Source organism: Oncorhynchus gorbuscha, linkage group LG08 (genome assembly GCF_021184085.1).
Source record: "Oncorhynchus gorbuscha isolate QuinsamMale2020 ecotype Even-year linkage group LG08, OgorEven_v1.0, whole genome shotgun sequence".
Classification (NCBI taxonomy): domain Eukaryota; kingdom Metazoa; phylum Chordata; class Actinopteri; order Salmoniformes; family Salmonidae; genus Oncorhynchus; species Oncorhynchus gorbuscha.
Window position 1 is genome coordinate 4,968,771 of NC_060180.1, and position 18,239 is coordinate 4,987,009.

The window sequence follows — 18,239 nt, forward strand, 5'->3', positions numbered from 1 at the left end:
TTAATTTACTCAAATGTTTTGTTTGATAAAGTCTCTTTATATCCAAAAACCTCCGTTTATGTTTGCATTTTCTTCAGTAATCCACAGGCTCAAACGCAGTCAACAGGCAGACGGAAAATCCAAATTGCATCCGTGAAGTTCATGGAAACATGTCAAACAATGTTTATATTCAATCCTCAGGTTGTTTATATTTAATCCTCAGGTTGTTTTTAGCCTAAATCTATAATATTTCAACCGGACAATAACGTTGTCAATATAAAAGGTAAACAAAGGCACTCTCTCAGTCGCACGCATGAAAAAGCTCTGTGACACGTCAGGGTCCACTCATTCAGACGGGTCTTACTCACTCATTTATCAGAATACAAGCCTGAAACAATTTCTAAAGACTTGACATCTAGTGGAAGGCATAGGAATTGCAATTTGAGTCCTAAATCAATGGATACTGTAATGGCATTGAATAGAAAACTACAAAAACACAAAAAAAAGACTTCAATTTTCTCAGGTTGCCTGCCAAATCAGTTCTGTTATACTCAGACACTTAACAGTTTTGAAACTTTCGAGTGTTTTCTATCCAAATCTACCAGTCATATGTCTATCATCTGGACCCGAGTAGCAGGCCGTTTAATTTGGGCATGCTTTTCATCCAAAATTCCAAATGCTGCCCCTACCCAAGAGAAGTTAACCATCCTTCTAGGACACCATCTGGGTTAAGCGACTAGGTTGTCAAGGCTAAAACCTGTCCTTTCCTGTAAAACTTCTAGCTGCAAGCATCAACCAAGGCAATCCCTTCTCCCAGTCTCGGTACAACTCAGTGTAGTAAGCACGCAACAACAACTTCAAGGTCTGATGGAACCGCTCCAGGGCTCCCTGACTGTGCATGATATGCGGTCGCAAGATTGTCTGATGCGAAGTTGGCTTAACACCTGTGCAAACGTGAAATTAGAACCTTGATCACTTTTAATAATTTGGGATATTCTGAGAACAGAAATAAACAGAGTCAATGCCTTAACAATATACTTCGTTGTTATGGTATGGAGAGGATAAGCAGAGGGATAACGGGTCACTGGGCACATCACCGTAAGCAGGTAAATATAACCGGCTTTGGAACAAGGCAATGGGCCAACACAATCAATAGTTAAATGCTCAAAGGGTTGGCTTACTTCTGGTATTGGGTACAAAGGTTCTGGCTTTAACGTCTGGTTAGGCTTCCCAGTCAACTGGCAAAGTTAGATAAATGCTGAGACGTCCCTTTTCAGACAAGGCCAAAAGAAATCACACACAATACGGTCATAGGTCTTCCGGACACCCAAATGACCAGTAATATCCCCATGAGGTCTGCAAAACCAAATCACAGAATGTATATGGTACCACAATTTTGAATGACAGGGTCACCCAAAAAATGGTAACCATGAGGCATCCATTTCCTCACCAACAATTTGATCCTGTAAGTAGTATCGCTGTACTACAATTGGAACATCAGCCGGGAGGACCTGCTCAAACAATAATTTCAGAGTAGGGTCAGCCCGCTGTTCTGCTACCAGGTCACTACAGGAAACAGAAAGGAAGGTCTGGTCCACAAGTTACAGAATAGTCTGCCACCTCACTGGTCCCTACACCAGACTCCGACACGGAATCAGCGTGGTTCATTGCACAAGCAGTAAACACTTTGGGGAAACTCAGCACTTTCATCCAGCACCTGAGATGGCCAGAAGGCATGAAAACCACAGGAGGTGGTTATTTTTCTCACCAGACCCGCCCACCTGCAAGGTAATTTCCTAGAATCACTGCCACTCCTTCGACAGGCAATGAGTGACACACTCCTATGATGACCTCACCTTGTACCAGATCTGTGGAGAGCACAGGTTTGTGTAGAGGGACAGACGATATGCAAACCTATCCCTCGGATCAAGACACTGCCCTGTATCTGTCTCTGGAGAGAAAGGGAGCACTGACTGAAGAATTAGACTCTGAAGCACCGGTGTCTTGCAGGACGTTAACTGGGACCATCCTTGGTTACCCATCAAGGATACGTAACCCTCCGTAATGAAGAGTGAATAGATGGATGCACTGTCAACCATACCCAATGTTTTTTTAAACTGGTCTTGAGGTGAAACAATTGAATCCCTTAACTTAAAAGCAGGTGCCGCATTAACCCCAGCTTTAACTCTAAGGACAGGGCATTACTTTTTTCAATGACCTTTACCACGGCAGAAATGGCAGATTTTGCCATGGTCGGATTTCACATGGGAACCACATTCAACCCTTAAGACAAGATTAGGCCCAGTAGTAAAGAATTGTCCCAAAACTCTCCTTGGGACCATCACTGCAAAGAAGGGGTTCCCCGAAGTGACCTTTATGAGTCAGCACATATTCATCAGCCAAAGCGGCAGCCTCCGTGGCGGTCTGCACCGTATGCTCATTTATGTGTGTGGCAAGGCAGTCAGAATATTTTAACTGCTCCAGCACAACTAAAGTGCTCGTAGGTTGTAACATCCAATTAAGTGCACCATTGGTTAAACTGGGTGTGCAAATTCCGTGCGAACTCAACATAGGTCTGTCAGCTTTTTTCCAGGTTCTAAACCGCTGGTGATACACTTCAGGAACTAACTCATAGGTGTGCAACACAGCATCTTTAACTTTACCATAGTTTTGGCTGTCAAAGTAAAGAGCCGAGTAGGCCTCTTGTGCTTCCCCAGTTAGTACACATTGCAACATCAACGTACGGTCGGAGGCCAATTCCTAAAATCTGCAATCCTTTCAAACAGTGAAAAAAATATTGGGTTCCTTTTCACTGAATTTCAGCAGGAGCCTCAAGTTTCCAGCCAAGTTGAAGGAAAGTTGAGCACGACCTCCGGAGATATCACCGCAACTGTCATTAAGAGACATGCCAGAGAGCTTACCATCTCTGACCAAATCAAAACAGACTTGTTGCAGTGTCAGTTTCACACACTCAGGTTCTTGTTTAAGCCTTTCTACCTCCAACACCTTTTCCAAGGCATGTTGCTGTTTCAGCCAGTTGTAGCAACAACTGTTCCTTTTGCTTTTCAGAAGATAAAACCGTATTAGGGGAATGGACTTTAACATCTCTTTCAGACATTCATCGTCAATCTCAATTCATAAATTGGTCTTTAGTATAGCAATCCAGAAGCTCCTCCCTCGGGACTTGAAGAATTTGTCAATGTTAGCCATAGTCTAACAGTCAACAAACTATGGACAAACAACCTGCTCTCGCCCAATTGGGTACATGAAAATAGAAGCACCGGTGTCAACCACACAAGAGAAAAAACAAAACAAATGGAGCTTCCTCAAGACCTATTACTATCTTAACCCTAGTCTTCATGCAGTTACTGGCAGTGGGTATTTATGTACTTTAGCCTGCTGTCACAGAAAAAGCTCCCAGCAAGCTGGTTTCCCCTCTGAGCCACGGATGTGCTCCCGAGACAACTACTCCAGCCACGGTCGCCAGACAAAAGTAACAAAGAGCTAACACTGTCCAACATATCATAATGTCACTAAACCTACCAGGGGAGAAGACCAGTCCAGGTGGTCAGTCCACTGCTAACACAGCACAAACACTAACCTGATGTCCCAACGATGAGCAAAGCAGGATCTCCAAACGGAACAGGGGATGGAGATAAACTGTGATCCTCTCAACTGCAGCACAAACCAACACTACTTCTACACCAACCATAGGTGTGTAACCAAAGAAAGTAGCAACTGGCAGTATCCAATTGTCACATGCTTTGTACCTTAGTATACAACTTCCAATCAAAGTAGTGCCCACAACACAACCCCATAGACAGAAGGGTTAGCCAAACAATAATCACAAAGCACTTTACTTTGAAATACCACATTAACCAGTTAGAAAATGCTACTAAACAAATGCAATTCCAGGGAGTAACTCCAGAAGTCACAGATGAGCCCCCACCTGTTACCTGGCTCAAGATTGTAACAAGCAATGGGAAACCACACACAGTAAAGGAATAACAAAAAGGAATTTATCCCATAAATAAAGTAAACACCGTAATTAGGCATGATGGTCAGTAAATTAGGTGTCAACTGCCAAAGCCACAACAAAACAACCAAATGTATGTATGGAGAGGAATCTCTTGCTGAATGGGGAACCAGTGGTTTTATGCCACAGCTGAGCTTTCACAGGTGTGCCCCATCAGCACTGATTACCCTCCCATCCCCGCCCACCAATCTGTAAATAGCTCATTCAACTACCTACCTCATCCCCATTTGTTTTTTCTGCTCTTTTGCACAATAGTATTTCTACTTGCACATCCTCATCTGCACATCTATCACTCCAGTGTTAATTGCTAAATTGTAATTACTTTTGACCCTATGGCCTATTTATTGCCTTACCTCCTTACTTCATCTGCACACACACCATATACAGATTTTCTATTATGTTATTGACTAGGTTTGTTTATCCCATGTGTAACTCTGTTGTTTGTCGCTTTGCTTTATGTTGGCCAAGTCGCAGTTGTAAATGAGAACTTGTTCTCAACTGGCCTACCTATACTTATCACTCATTGTATGCACTAATTTTAACCAGATTCAAAACAAATATTTTTTAAATTATATTGGTCTTGACTTACCCAGCACTTATGCCATCAATCAGGAGATTAAGAGTTGACTCCCCAAAGTGGGTTGCGCTCAGCCTTTCTTCTGGATCACACAGTTGAGTTTCTTGTTGTTGTTTAGACCAATTCATTTTGGGTCACGGCACCAAATGTTAGCAGTTGAAGTTATTCTTCAATAACACAGACCCCAAAACAAATCAGGGGAGGATTATTCTTATTCAAAGTGGGACAAATCATGCAGGGAGGTGGGTGTACATGCTTACCTGGCCTCAGTGTTTCTCCACAGAACAAAAGGACAGGATGTAGTTTATAACCCAGCCCTAGCCTGTGGTTGACCAATTAGAATTCCTTGCAATAAAACTGGGCCAATGGCCAAATAACAAGTATCTTATTTCAGGTTGGACCAATGAGAACGTGCCACGCATAGCTATGAGTTAAGGACTGACATTACTAACAGATGTTGAACTAAAAACCAACTATTTCCATTGATGCCCTATTACCAAAAACCGCTGTTTCCATTGATCGTTAATTCTAGTTCTCTGCGTTGTGCATTTACGTTAAACATATTCTTACAGTGGCTATTTTAAGGATTTTGATTTGTTTAACACTTTGTTGGTTACTAGGCTCTCAGACCACTGCCAATTAGCTTAATTTGTCGCTGCCGGATCAACCAAGAGATTTTGTGATTGTGTTATGGCGTTAAATCTGATTGAAATGTTTGTTTTTAGGAGCTGAACTCATCGTTGGTGGACCGGGACAGAGCAATCTGTGAGAGGAACGAGCTGTTGGAGAAGTACTGCCACGAGGTGAAGGACAAGGCTGAGGCCCAGAAGGAGTTGAGCCAGGCCTGTAAAGACATCGAGACGGTCCGGGAGGAGAGAGACGTGGCCCGCAAGGAGAGGACAGAGGCTATCATACAGAAAGAACAGCTACTGAGAGAATACTACCAGGCTAGACAGGTAAAACACACAGGTCAGACACATGATGAAGTGACAGCTCCCATCAACAGGTCAGACACATGATGAAGTGACAGCTCCCATCCACAGGTCAGACACATGATGAAGTGACAGCTCCCATCCACAGGTTAGACACATGATGAAGTGACAGCTCCCATCAACAGGTCAGACACAGGATGAAGTGACAGCTCCCATCCACAGGTTAGACACATGATGAAGTGACAGCTCCCATCAACAGGTCAGACACATGATGAAGTGACAGCTCCCATCCACAGGTCAGACACATGATGAAGTGACAGCTCCCATCCACAGGTCAGACACAGGATGAAGTGACAGCTCCCATCAACAGGTCAGACACATGATGAAGTGACAGCTCCCATCCACAGGTTAGACACATGATGAAGTGACAGCTCCCATCCACAGGTTAGACACATGATGAAAGTGACAGCTCCCATCCACAGGTTAGACACGTGATGAAGTGACAGCTCCCATCCACAGGTTAGACACATGATGAAAGTGACAGCTCCCATCCACAGGTTAGACACATGATGAAGTGACAGCTCCCATCAACAGGTCAGACACATGATGAAGTGACAGCTCCCATCCACGGGTCAGACACATGATGAAGTGACAGCTCCCATCCACAGGTCAGACACATGATGGAGCTTGGAGTATCCCATAAACTGTCAACCATTGGATTATGTTAGTGGAATGACCCTAAAACAGATTTAGTCCCCTAGATTAATGCTGCTGCTGAAACTTCCCTGTTCAGACCACTAGATGGCCCTCCTACTACGGTTTACACTGCGGCAGCGTAGCCTAGTGATTAGAGCGTTGGACTAGTAACCGAAAGGTTGCAAGATCAAATCCCCGAGCTGGCAAGGCACAAATCTGTCGTTATGCCCCTGAACAGGCAGTCAACCCACTGTTCCTAGGCCGTCATTGAAAATAAGAATTTGTTCTTAACTGACTTGCCTAGTTAAATAAAGGTAAAATACATTTTAAATAGTCGGGATGCCGACTCAGCGAAATGACATTGCCACGAGCAGCACTGGAGATATTGAGATGAGCGAGATGCAAGACTTCGCTCTCACACAGGCACACACAGTTTCTGCGCATGTGCACATGTTCGCGTCATGCTGTCACAGCGTGGACGCCAGGAGACCAAAACGACGGAGAAGTTGAGCCTTGCTTCAACCCTCTAAATTGACCCACTATGCTGTTTACTTTCTATATCTACGTCGTATCGCTGAGTTCACCTTTAAAATATTGTGTTAGAAATACCAGTTGGAGGATTTCCTCTCTGGTTATTTCCTTCTGATTGTGGGAATTCTCCAACTGGGATTACTGAGAAACCTGGAAACCTTTGGAAAGTTTCTGGAAATTTGGGTTTGATCTGTTGAAGTTGAATGTACTGAAAGTGACTGACTAACTGTGTCTCCTGTGTGTCCTCTTTTCTCTTGTGTCTGTGTCTCCTGTGTGTGTGCGTGTGTCCGCGTCTCCTATGTGTGCGTCTCCTGTGTGTCCTCTTGTGTCTGTGTCTCCTGTGTGTGCGTGTGTCCGCGTCTCCTGTGTGTGCGTCTCCTGTGTGTCCACTTTTCTCTTGTGTCTGTGTCTCCTGTGTGTGCGTGTGTCCGCGTCTCCTTTGTCTCCTGTGTGTCCTCTTTTCTCTTGTGTCTGTGTCTCCTGTGTGTGCGTGTGTCCGCGTCTCCTTTGTGTGCGTCTCCTGTGTGTCCTCTTTTCTCTTGTGTCTGTGTCTCCTGTGTGTGCGTGTGTCCGCGTCGCCTGTGTGTGTGTCTCCTGTGTGTCCGCTTTTCTCTTGTGTCCGCGTCTCATGTGTGTCCGTGTCTCCTGTGTGTGTGTCCGTGTCTCCTGTGTGTGCGTGTGTGACAGAAACAAGATTCTGCCACCCTGGACATAGAGCGTGTCAACAAGGAGATGGAGGTGTTGCGAAAGCAGTACGAAGCCATGTCCCAGGAGCTGAAGGAGGCCACGCAGGAGGCTGAGGTGGCCAAGTGTCGACGTGACTGGGCCTTCCAGGAGAGAGACAAAATAGTGGCAGAGAGAGAGAGCATACGGTGAGTACAGGGGAGAGAGAAGGGAGGATGGAGAGAGGGAAAAGAAAAGGTGGTGTAGACTCGCTCTTAATTAGTCTTTATTCGATTCCTTGTATCTTCTCTCCTTGCCCCCTTCTGAAAATGCATTGGAGTAAATGGTCAGAGAGGGGGAACCTCGGATCTTCCCCAATGCGTTTTGAGAAGGCAGCAAGGAGAGTGGATGCAAGGGATATTAACAGACTAAACTGTGCTGATGCTTGACGATGCCATATCCTGCCCCACCAGGACGCTGTGTGATAACCTGCGTAGGGAGAGGGACCGGGCAGTCAGCGATCTGGCCGACGCCCTGCGTAACCTTGACGACATGAGGAAGCAGAAGAACGACTCGTCACGGGAACTGAAAGAATTCAAGTGAGTCCCTGTGTCTTTATACACACACACACACACAAGCACTTTCAACTTTCTCATCCCCTCTGTATTGATGTGAACATCTCCCTCTACTGGTCAGTGTGTGACTGCCACTTTAAATTCTTTCTGTTTCTTGTGACTTTGAGAGGTCGACCTCCTTCCTTGTGACGAAGAAGAAAATAGTAAGATTTAGACTTTCATGTCAACAACCCCCTCTAGGCCGGCCTCATAAGGACATAATGTATCTTAGTGACAGTCAGCCACCGTAGGCCAGTTTCTCCTTCAAACTTTCTTTTACACACTGCAGAATATGATCTTGCTACCGCTTTTTTGACTTTTTTTTTTTGCGTTATTGTACGCATCAAAGTTACACCTCACTTTTCTATTTTCCGATCAGAATTCCTGCAGACGTTAGCCTGCAGACGCTAGCCCCGTTAGCCTGCAGACGCTAGCCCCGTCAGCCTGTAGACGCTAGCCCCGTCAGCCTGCAGACGCTAGCCCCGTCAGCCTGCAGACGCTAGCCCCGCCAGCCTGCAGACGCTAGCCCCGCCAGCCTGCAGACGCCAGCCTGCAGACGCTAGCCCTGTCAGCCTGCAGACCCCAGCCTGCAGACGCTAGCCCTGTCAGCCTGCAGACGCTAGCCCCGTCAGCCTGCAGACGCTAGCCCCGTCAGCCTGCAGACGCTAGCCCCGTCAGCCTGCAGACGCTAGCCCCGTCAGCCTGCAGACGCTAGCCCCGTCAGCCTGCAGACGCTAGCCCCGTCAGCCTGCAGACGCTAGCCCCGTCAGCCTGCAGACGCTAAATCAAATCAAATTTATTTATATAGCCCTTCGTACATCAGCTGATATCTCAAAGTGCTGTACAGAAACCCAGCCTAAAACCCCAAACAGCAAGCAATGCAGGTGTAAAAGCACGGTGGCTAGGAAAAACTCCCTAGAAAGGCCAAAACCTAGGAAGAAACCTAGAGAGGAACCAGGCTATGTGGGGTGGCCAGTCCTCTTCTGGCTGTGCCGGGTAGAGATTATAACAGAACATGACCAAGATGTTAAAATGTTCATAAATGACCAGCATGGTCGAATAATAATAAGGCAGAACAGTTGAAACTGGAGCAGCAGCACAGTCAGGTGGACTGGGGACAGCAAGGAGCCATCATGTCAGGTAGTCCTGGGGCACGGTCCTAGGGCTCATGTCCTCCGAGAGAGAGAAAGAAAGAGAGAATTAGAGAGAGCATATGTGGGGTGGCCAGTCCTCTTCTGGCTGTGCCGGGTGGAGATTATAACAGAACGTGGCCAAGATGTTCAAATGTTCATAAATTACCAGCATGGTTGAATAATAGTAAGGCAGAACAGTTGAAACTGGAGCAGCAGCATGGCCAGGTGGACTGGGGACAGCAAGGAGTCATCATGTCAGGTAGTCCTGGGGCATGGTCCTAGGGCTCAGGTCCTCCGAGAGAGAGAGAAAGAAAGAGAGAAGGAGAGAATTAGAGAACGCACACTTGGATTCACACAGGACACCGAATAGGACAGGAGAAGTACTCCAGATATAACAAACTGACCCTAGCCCCCTGACACATAAACTACTGCAGCATAAATACTGGAGGCTGAGACAGCCTGCAGACGCTAGCCCCGTCAGCCTGCAGACGCTAGCCCCGTCAGCCTGCAGACGCTAGCCCCGTCCGCCTGCAGACGCTAGCCCCGTCAGCCTGCAGACGCTAGCCCCGTCCGCCTGCAGACGCTAGCCCCGTCCGCCTGCAGACGCTAGCTAGCTAGCCAACCAACCATGGTCAACATGGCTAGTAGGCCAGAGTACAACACCAACTAGTCTAGCACAGGCAGGAACCTACAGAACACACACAAAAAGAGAGAGCAGAGACTTACCGATTGACGGCTGAGTTGGCTACCAAAGAAGGGCCAAGGAGCGATACCCTTCAGAGGGATTGGGAGGAAGGCTCCAAGCAGATGGAAATTATCACAACAGCACAGTCAGCTAGCTACTTTAGCGAGCTAATACTAAGCAAAGGTTGAACAACTCTGGTAGCCTACTACGCAGAGATCATGTGGGTAATCTGATTGTTTTTTTCACCACTCACCACTGCCAACACTCATTTTGCATGGCTAGTGGCTAATGTTAGCCAGCTCTGGGATGTCACTTCATGACTTGTGTGCAGAGGCGTCATGCCCATAGGCGGCACAGGGGTACTTGCCCCCTCAGACTTGTCCTGCCTGATTCTTTTTTTGTAGTGCTACTAGCCACCTAGCAATTTTCTAAAGTTGGCTTTAGCTAGCCCACATATTTTCAAGAACCAATTTCAGGCTAACAATCAAGTTAGTTTAGACAAGTTAGCTATTCAATCTTAGCTGGCATGCCTGCTGGCAAGGTTGGTAGACTTTAGAAAAACGAGCAATAACTAAATTTGCTGAGTAAGTCTCACTTTCTTTTGAATGTGTTACCTAGATTTGACCAGAGAAGCAAATGTAGTTTGTTTAATAAAGAACCACCAGTCAGGAGGACTCAGACCGATTAAGAGATAGGCTTAGATATTTGGAAAATGTGACATATTCTTTAGGTAGCATAATGATTATAAATCTAGATTGCAGGAAAAAGCTTTATCAGGTGTTTGAAAAATGTTAAATTCTCCAACTTCCAGATGCTTCGAAACAACCCCCAGCCATCCACACATACTTTGTTATCACTTCCTGACCTGTGTCTTGTCACTGTGTTCAGAGAGAAGATGGAGAGCCAGCTGGACAAGGAGGCAAGGTTCTGTCAGCTGATGGCACACAGCTCCCATGATTCGGCTATCGACACAGACTCTCTGGAGTGGGAGACTGAGGTGGTGGAGTTTGAGAAGGACCGGGTCAGTCTAGAGACATCAACTACTCTTATCGATTTAATTGAATTATTATTTGCGTGGATGTATTGATGGCTCGATTGACTGATTTCATAATTTGGTAACTTGATTTCCAAATCCTGGTAAATACATTGTCTCTGAACTGATGTATAGAAAACCAGTGTATTAAACTTAGATGTTTTCCTGCAGGATGACATGGATTTGAAGGCACTTGGGTTTGACATAGCAGAAGGGGTAAACGATCCGTATTTACCAGGAGATTGTGGAATATTTGTAACAAGAGTTGACAGAGGAAGTATTGCAGATGGAAGGTTAAGGTAATTCTCAGATTTTTTAAAAACTTTTCCATCTGTTACTGTTAACATTACTCAACACAACCTGTTCTTTCCTCATCTCCAATAACACATTTTCACTTCCTGCTTTTCAGAGTGAACGATTGGCTGCTGAAGTTAAATGATGTGAATTTGACCAATAAGGACAGGAAGCAGGTGGTGAACGCGGTGCTTAATGGAGGCGGACTGATCAACATGGTGGTGCGCAGGAGGAAGTCTCTGGGAGGGAGGCTGGTCACCCCCATACACATCAACCTAATCGGACACAAAGGTACCAGCTTTTTTGACAAACTCTATTTAGAATTAACGTTGGTAATGAGTGTTCTGGCACCTTTCATATTGAACTCTGCCTTATGATGCATCCCTTTTAATAATATTCCATCTAGTGGATATGGCTTTTATATCTTTGTCCTCTATCCTTCTCTCTAATCCAGACAGCGGTATAGGTCTGGAGAGTGGCGTGTTTGTGACGGCCCTGGTCCAGGGGAGTCCTGCTGCCAGAGAGGGATCTCTGACAGTCGGAGACAGACTTATCGCTGTAAGTCCTTCTTCTCCTACACCTCTGTTCATCCTCCACCTCCTCCCACATCTACTCCTCCTCTTCTTCTCCTACACCTCTTTTCATCCTCCATCTCCTCCCACGTCTACTCCTCCCACGGCTACATCTACTCCTCCTGTTCTACTCCTCTTCTTCTCCTGTTCTACTCCTCTTCTTCTCCTGTTCTACTCCTCTTCTTCTCCTGTTCTATTCCTCTTCTTCTCCTGCTCTTTCTCTTCTTCTCCTGCTCTATTCCTCTTCTTCTCCTGCTCTATTCCTCTTCTTCTCCTGCTCTATTCCTCTTCTTCTCCTGCTCTATTCCTCTTATTCTCCTGCTCTACTCCTCTTATTCTCCTGCTCTTCTCCTCCTCCTGTTCTTCTAATCCATTATCTTCCAACCTCTCCCTCCTTTTCCTTCACCTGATTTCACCCCTGTTCCACGTATGTCTCTAGTGACTTAGTGGCAGACAGAATCATAGCCAGTCATCACTCTACCTAGCAGAATGACCTGCTCTCTAATCATGATCCACCAACTGCAGCAGAAAGCATAATCCTCCAGATCCTGACGGTGAAGCTCTACTACTTAATAAAGCTACTGGGCTTAATGTCTCCCCACTCACCTCTAATGGCAGACCAGGGCTGTGCTGCAGTAGTGCACCCTATTACTCCCTACATGTAGCACTGTTTTTAACCAGAGCACATTAGGCCAAGGTCAAAAGTAATGCACTATATCGGGCTTAGGGTGCCATTTGGGATACACCTAGTTGATACTCTCACCTTAAATGGTAAAGTCAGGCTAGCTGATATGGGAGATGACTGCTCAGTGTTAGTGATTAGCGACTGTTGGATCAGATGCCTGCAGATGTCAATCATGGTTGTGTATCATCTTATACGATGTCCTTGTAGTTGTTAATGAATGTAGCAGGTTATATTTCGCATATACGGTAGATGTTTAATGATGTTAGTAGGGAAAGGATTTGAACGCGCTGACCCTAGAGCGACATGCAGTCAGTGCACAATCTGTATATACTAATGCTCATTACTCCAATGTTTCAAACTAAGCTGTCAGTCCCAAGATGGAATAAACTGCTTCAAACAGTAGTGTTAAATATTCACTAGTCTGACCTCTTTTTAGAAAAGACTCTTTTCCCTCCCTGCGCCCCTCTCCCCTCCACAGTATTTTATTATAATTCGCCTCAGTCCTATTCTCATTGAAATGGGGGGATTGCTTTTCTGATAGAAGAGCCGCTGGCCCGCGTTTCTGATAGAAGAGCCGCTGGCCCGCGTTTCTGATAGAAGAGCCACTGGCCCGCGTTTCTGATCGAAGAGCCGCTGGCCCGCGTTTCTGATAGAAGAGCCGCTGCAGCAGGAAGGAAGGCAGAATGCAGTCTCTAGCACTGTTCTTCAGGGGCAGAGAATCTCTTAGGGTTAAGTTCATTCTCAACCTAGGAGAATGTGTGTTTGAGAAAGGTGTAGTTTGAGTAGTGTTTTTCTGAGCGTGTCCTCTGTTTTCCCCAGATCAACGGCATTGCTCTGGACAACAAGTCGGTGACTGAGTGCGAGACTCTGCTGAGGAACTGTAGGGACTCTCTAAGCCTCTCTCTCATGAAGGTGAATCTAAACTAGCCCCTTGTACTAAGCTCCTTCAATACGCAGTAGCTTAAAGTTCTCCTCCAGCCAGTGTGGTGCCACATAACGGTCTCATTTAGAATAGGGCTTTGACTTGAAGGTTAATCTAAACTTTACCCAAACTGGCCTTGCATTTTAGTCATCCTTGAGTCTGCAACAACCTTATTTTATTTTATTTATTTCACCTTTATTTAACCAGGTAGGCTAGTTGAGAGTTCTCATTTACAACTGCGACCTGGCCAAGATAAAGCATAGCAGTGTGAACAGACAACACAGAGTTACACATGGAGTAAACAATAAACAAGTCAATAACACAGAATAAAAAATAAAAAAACATTTAAACAAAAAAGAGTCTATATACATTGTGTGCAAAAGGCATGAGGAGGTAGGTGAATAATTACAATTTAGCAGATTAACACTGGAGTGATAAATGATCAGATGGTCATGTGCAGGTAGAGATACTGGTGTGCAAAAGAGCAGAAAAGTAAATAAATAAAAACAGTATGGGGGATGAGGTAGGTAAATTGGGTGGGCTATTTACCAATGGACTACTGTATGTACAGCTGCAGCGATCGGTTAGCTGCTCAGATAGCAGATGTTTGAAGTTGGTGAGGGAGAAAAAAAGTCTCCAACTTCAACGATTTTTGCAATTCGTTCCAGTCACAGGCAGCAGAGAACTGGAAGGAAAGGCAGCCAAATGAGGTGTTGGCTTTAGGGATGATCAGTGAGATATACCTGCTGGGACATGTGCTACGGGTGGGTGTTGCCATCGTGACCAGTGAACTGAGATAAGGCGGAGCTTTACCTAGCATGAACTTGTAGATGACCTGGAGCCAGTGGGTCTGGCGACGAATATGTAGCGAGGGCCAGCCGACTAGAGCATACAGGTCGCAGTGGTGGGTGGTATAAGGTGCTTTAGTAACAAAACGGATGGCAGTGTGATAAACTGCATCCAGTTTGCTGAGTAGATTATTGGAAGCTATTTTGTAGATGACATCGCCGAAGTCGAGGATCGGTAGGATAGTCAGTTTTACTAGGGTAAGTTTGGCGGCGTGAGTGAAGGAGGCTTTGTTGCGGAATAGAAAGCCGAATCTCGATTTGATTTTAGATTGGAGATGTTTGATATGAGTCTGGAAGGAGAGTTTACAGTCTAGCCAGACACCTAGGTACTTAAAGATGTCCACATATTCTAGGTCGGAACCATCCAGGGTGGTGATGCTAGTCGGGCGTGTGGGTGCAGGCAGCGAACGGTTGAAAAGGATGCATTTGGTTTTCCCAGCGTTTAAGAGCCGTTGGAGGCCACGGAAGGAGTGTTGTATGGCATTGACACTTGTTTGGAGGTTAGATAGCACAGTGTCCAAGGAAGGGCCAGAAGTTTACAGAATGGTGTCGTCTGCGTAGAGGTGGATCAGGGAATAATTTTAGTACTCATTTGAGTTTCTCAATAACAAACACTTTAGTTACTAATGCACTGCACAAGAGGTTAGTGGCACCTTCATTGGGGAAGACAGGCAGGTAATGGCTGGAGTAGAATCATTGGAATGGTATCAAACACATTGTTTATTGCCATTCCATTTGCTCCGTTCCAGCCGTAATGAGCTGCCCCTCAGCAGCCTCCACTGCTACGCTACAGTGGCAAGATATCAGGATAGTGTAATACTTTTTTCGGGGGGAAAGTAAATGTGTTCACTATTCCTAACACACCTCTTTCTCTGTCCTCTATCCTCTTATGTCCCCAGTTCTTTCCTCACAGTTCGTCGGGCCAGAGCATCTTCGAGAGCCTGCGGGAGTCATCGTCCAACGGCCGTCTCTCCGAGGTACTCTCCAGGAACAGCCTCAAACACAACAGCTCCACGCAGACAGACATCTTCTGCCCCGACACAGGAGGGGGGGGTAGTAACGTCAACATCCCTGGAGAGAGGAGGAAGGGTGGGGCAGGTGAACCTGAGGAGGGGATGGGGGTGTACGGGGACATCAGGAAGCCCTTTTCCATGGTGTCTCTCCACTCAACCAGCCTTCGGCTGTCCTCTGACCTCAGTCTGGGTCCCCCAGGCCGCTACGGCTCCAGCGCCTTCCAGGAGTGCTGCTCTGGGTCCCCCTATGCCAATGCTCCCCCACCCCCCATCACCTATGACCCCTCTAAACCTGCCGACTGCATCACCATGGAGACCACCCTGGAGAGGAAGCAAAGTGGTGGTACCTGGCCCAAGGTGATCGTAGGTGGGATGTCCGTCGCCGTGGATACGACCACAGCGATGACTCCGGCCCAACTGTCCATCTTCAAGTCGCCCAAACAGAGGAAGTCTATCTTCAACCCGGATGCCTTCAAACCACGGCCTGAGACTGCGCCCCAGTCTTCCAAGATGGAGTTCCTGTCGTCCAGTCAGCTGGTGGCCCACTCCCCGCAGCCCTCCAAGATGGAATCTCTCTCCTCCTCCTCTACGGCCACACCCACACCTCCGACTCCGCCCACCCGCAACGATTCGTTCAAATTCAAACACAAACAGCAGAGCAGCTCTGCTTCCGACTGCACGCTTACCTCCGACGGGGGCAAAGGGGAGGCTGTTGCCATGGTTATGGGGGAGAGCAGTGGGGAACGAGAGAGGGACAGGAACGGGAACCACTACTTCCTGGACGGGAAGGTCCTGACACAGAGGAAGTCATGTGATGAGGACATTGGTCGAACCCGGGGTGAGGAGCCTGAGGTAAAGAGGCCCCGCCCTAAATCTGCCCCAGCGCTCAGACGTAGGATGACCCCCCAGTCCATCACCCTGCCCTCCTTCCAGGTCAGTTTGTTAAAATGTGATGCTATCTATAGTGCTTTTCACAAGGGCTGGTCACAATAGTCTACCCTAAAGGCTTCCTCTCCTCCATCTACAGTGACGTTAAAGAACTGAACAGGTGAAGGCACCCTCTTATGTTGCGTGCACCTTCCAAGACTATGTTTAACATCAACTGTAATCGAGTAGAGGAGAGGATGCCACTTAAGACTATAGAGATGCGTCTTATGTCTCAAAACACAAAGAGAGAAACTGCTTGATACTTCTGCACAGAGTTCCAGGCAATAAGCAGACCATGTCTCACAGTGCTGAGCCAGGGGCTGTGGTCCCGTCCCAAAACTCTCAAAAGGCTCCTTTAGTCCCCTCTTCCTTTTTCTGCTCCTGGTTATTGAACTGTGATTGTCATCCCAACACTCTGAAATGGGTTCTTCTCCTTATTCACCTGCTGTTTCTGTTTATCATCATTAAACTAATTGATTTCTGTATCTGTCAATCACAAGAGCTACTCCAATGATGACCACTCTCCAGAGCCCAGAGAGATGCTTCGCTCCTCCCCCAACCGCTTCCACAGACAGAGTGTGGGCTTCGGCTCCACAGTCTACAACGGTACCTTGTCTGCAAGTGAGTCTCTCACACACGCACGCATCAAAAAGAAAAGGGGATACCTAGTCAGTTGTACAATTGAATGCATTCAACTGAAATGCGTTTTCTGCATTTACCCAACCCCTCAATCAGAGAGGTGCGGGGGGCTGCCTTAATCAACATCCATGTCCTCAGAGCCCGGGGAGCAGTTGTTCTTGGGGGTCAACTGCCTTGCTCAAGAGCAGAATGGAAGATTTTTCCACATTGTCCGCTTGGGAATTGGAACCAGCGAATTACTGGCCCAATGCTCTTAACCGTTCATCCCATCTAACCAGTGTGTTCCTCCCATCTAACCAGTGTGTTCCTCCCATCTAACCAGTGTGTTCCTCCCATCTAACCAGTGTGTTCCTCCCATCTAACCAGTGTGGTAATGTTCTCAAACCAGTGTGTGTTGTGTTGTCAGATTCGGCCCATCGTGGCCTGGCCCCGTGTCCAGCAGTGACTGCTGTGATGAGGAACCCAGTATACACAGTCCGCAGCCACAGAGTCCACACCAACAACTGTCCCTCTGTCTCCTCCCAGATCTGCCAACACCAGCACAACAACCAACACCACAGGTAACTACCCCAGACAGAATAACTGCCCCGAAAACCAAGATGCCCAGTCATTCTTAACGGGGACAAATGACTGTTTCGTCTAAATTACAGTATAGTGGCTTAAAAATATGATGCCATTGCTGAAGTAGGCAAATAATTTGTAGGAAACAACTTGGTCATCATTATAATGTAGTCAAATTTATTTTAGACAGATGGCAAGGTTGCTATTAGTAAGGAAAGCTTGTTAAAAATATCTAGCAATGCTAATGTTAGCTAGGTTAAATGCTCTCCCCTCAATCTTAGCTAGCTAGCTAACGTTGAACAACATGTGAAGTCTGTGACGACATTACAGTGATGACCAAAGGTTTTTCTACTAATTAGTTGCCTTCTTTTGAAATCTCTTCCTCTTTGAGAATGTATTGAGTTCAGTCGTGCACCAGTCCTCAAGATGCATTTTATAACAATGGCGTGCGTAAATGATGCTAAGTGCAACCCATGAGTTATGTAGTTAGAGTGTGTGTGTGTCAGTCCGCAGCACCAGGGTCGTCTGAGCCTGGACCTGAGCCAGAAACGTCCAGCAGCAGACTACTCATCGTCCTCGTCACGCAGCAGCAGCACCTCCCATGGTACCAACTCACTACCCTCCAGCGCTCGCCTGGGCCTTGGTCAGTCAGTCCGTCACCCACGCATGCCACACACACACAACACTCATATTATACAGTACATGCTTACACACACACACTCATGGACTGTTCCTCTATTCCATCAGGTTGGTCCAGTAACGTCCAGTACCGGACAGAGAGGATAAAGATCCCCTCCACTCCCCGCTACCCACGGTCCATGCTGGGCTCTGACAGAGGTACATGCATGGATAGAGCAATGAACGGATTAATTTATGCATGAATGGATGATTGAAAAAAC

At 46.7% G+C, this 18,239-nt stretch overlaps 1 protein-coding gene across 2 annotated transcripts in view; it reads left to right on the forward strand.

Annotated features, from left to right (window-relative positions):
• LOC124041119 (disks large homolog 5-like) overlaps positions 1–18,239 on the forward strand; it is a 91,964-nt gene that overhangs the window by 44,179 nt on the left and 29,546 nt on the right. For both annotated transcript variants that reach the window (XM_046358323.1, XM_046358324.1), the window contains exons 9-21: positions 5,318–5,548; positions 7,439–7,623; positions 7,888–8,013; positions 10,735–10,867; positions 11,051–11,178; positions 11,289–11,464; positions 11,628–11,731; positions 13,250–13,342; positions 15,100–16,146; positions 16,641–16,761; positions 17,186–17,339; positions 17,847–17,983; positions 18,088–18,177. In XM_046358323.1, coding sequence (XP_046214279.1) covers positions 5,318–5,548; positions 7,439–7,623; positions 7,888–8,013; positions 10,735–10,867; positions 11,051–11,178; positions 11,289–11,464; positions 11,628–11,731; positions 13,250–13,342; positions 15,100–16,146; positions 16,641–16,761; positions 17,186–17,339; positions 17,847–17,983; positions 18,088–18,177 — 2,725 coding nt within the window. The remainder of the gene's footprint in view (positions 1–5,317; positions 5,549–7,438; positions 7,624–7,887; positions 8,014–10,734; positions 10,868–11,050; positions 11,179–11,288; positions 11,465–11,627; positions 11,732–13,249; positions 13,343–15,099; positions 16,147–16,640; positions 16,762–17,185; positions 17,340–17,846; positions 17,984–18,087; positions 18,178–18,239) is intronic.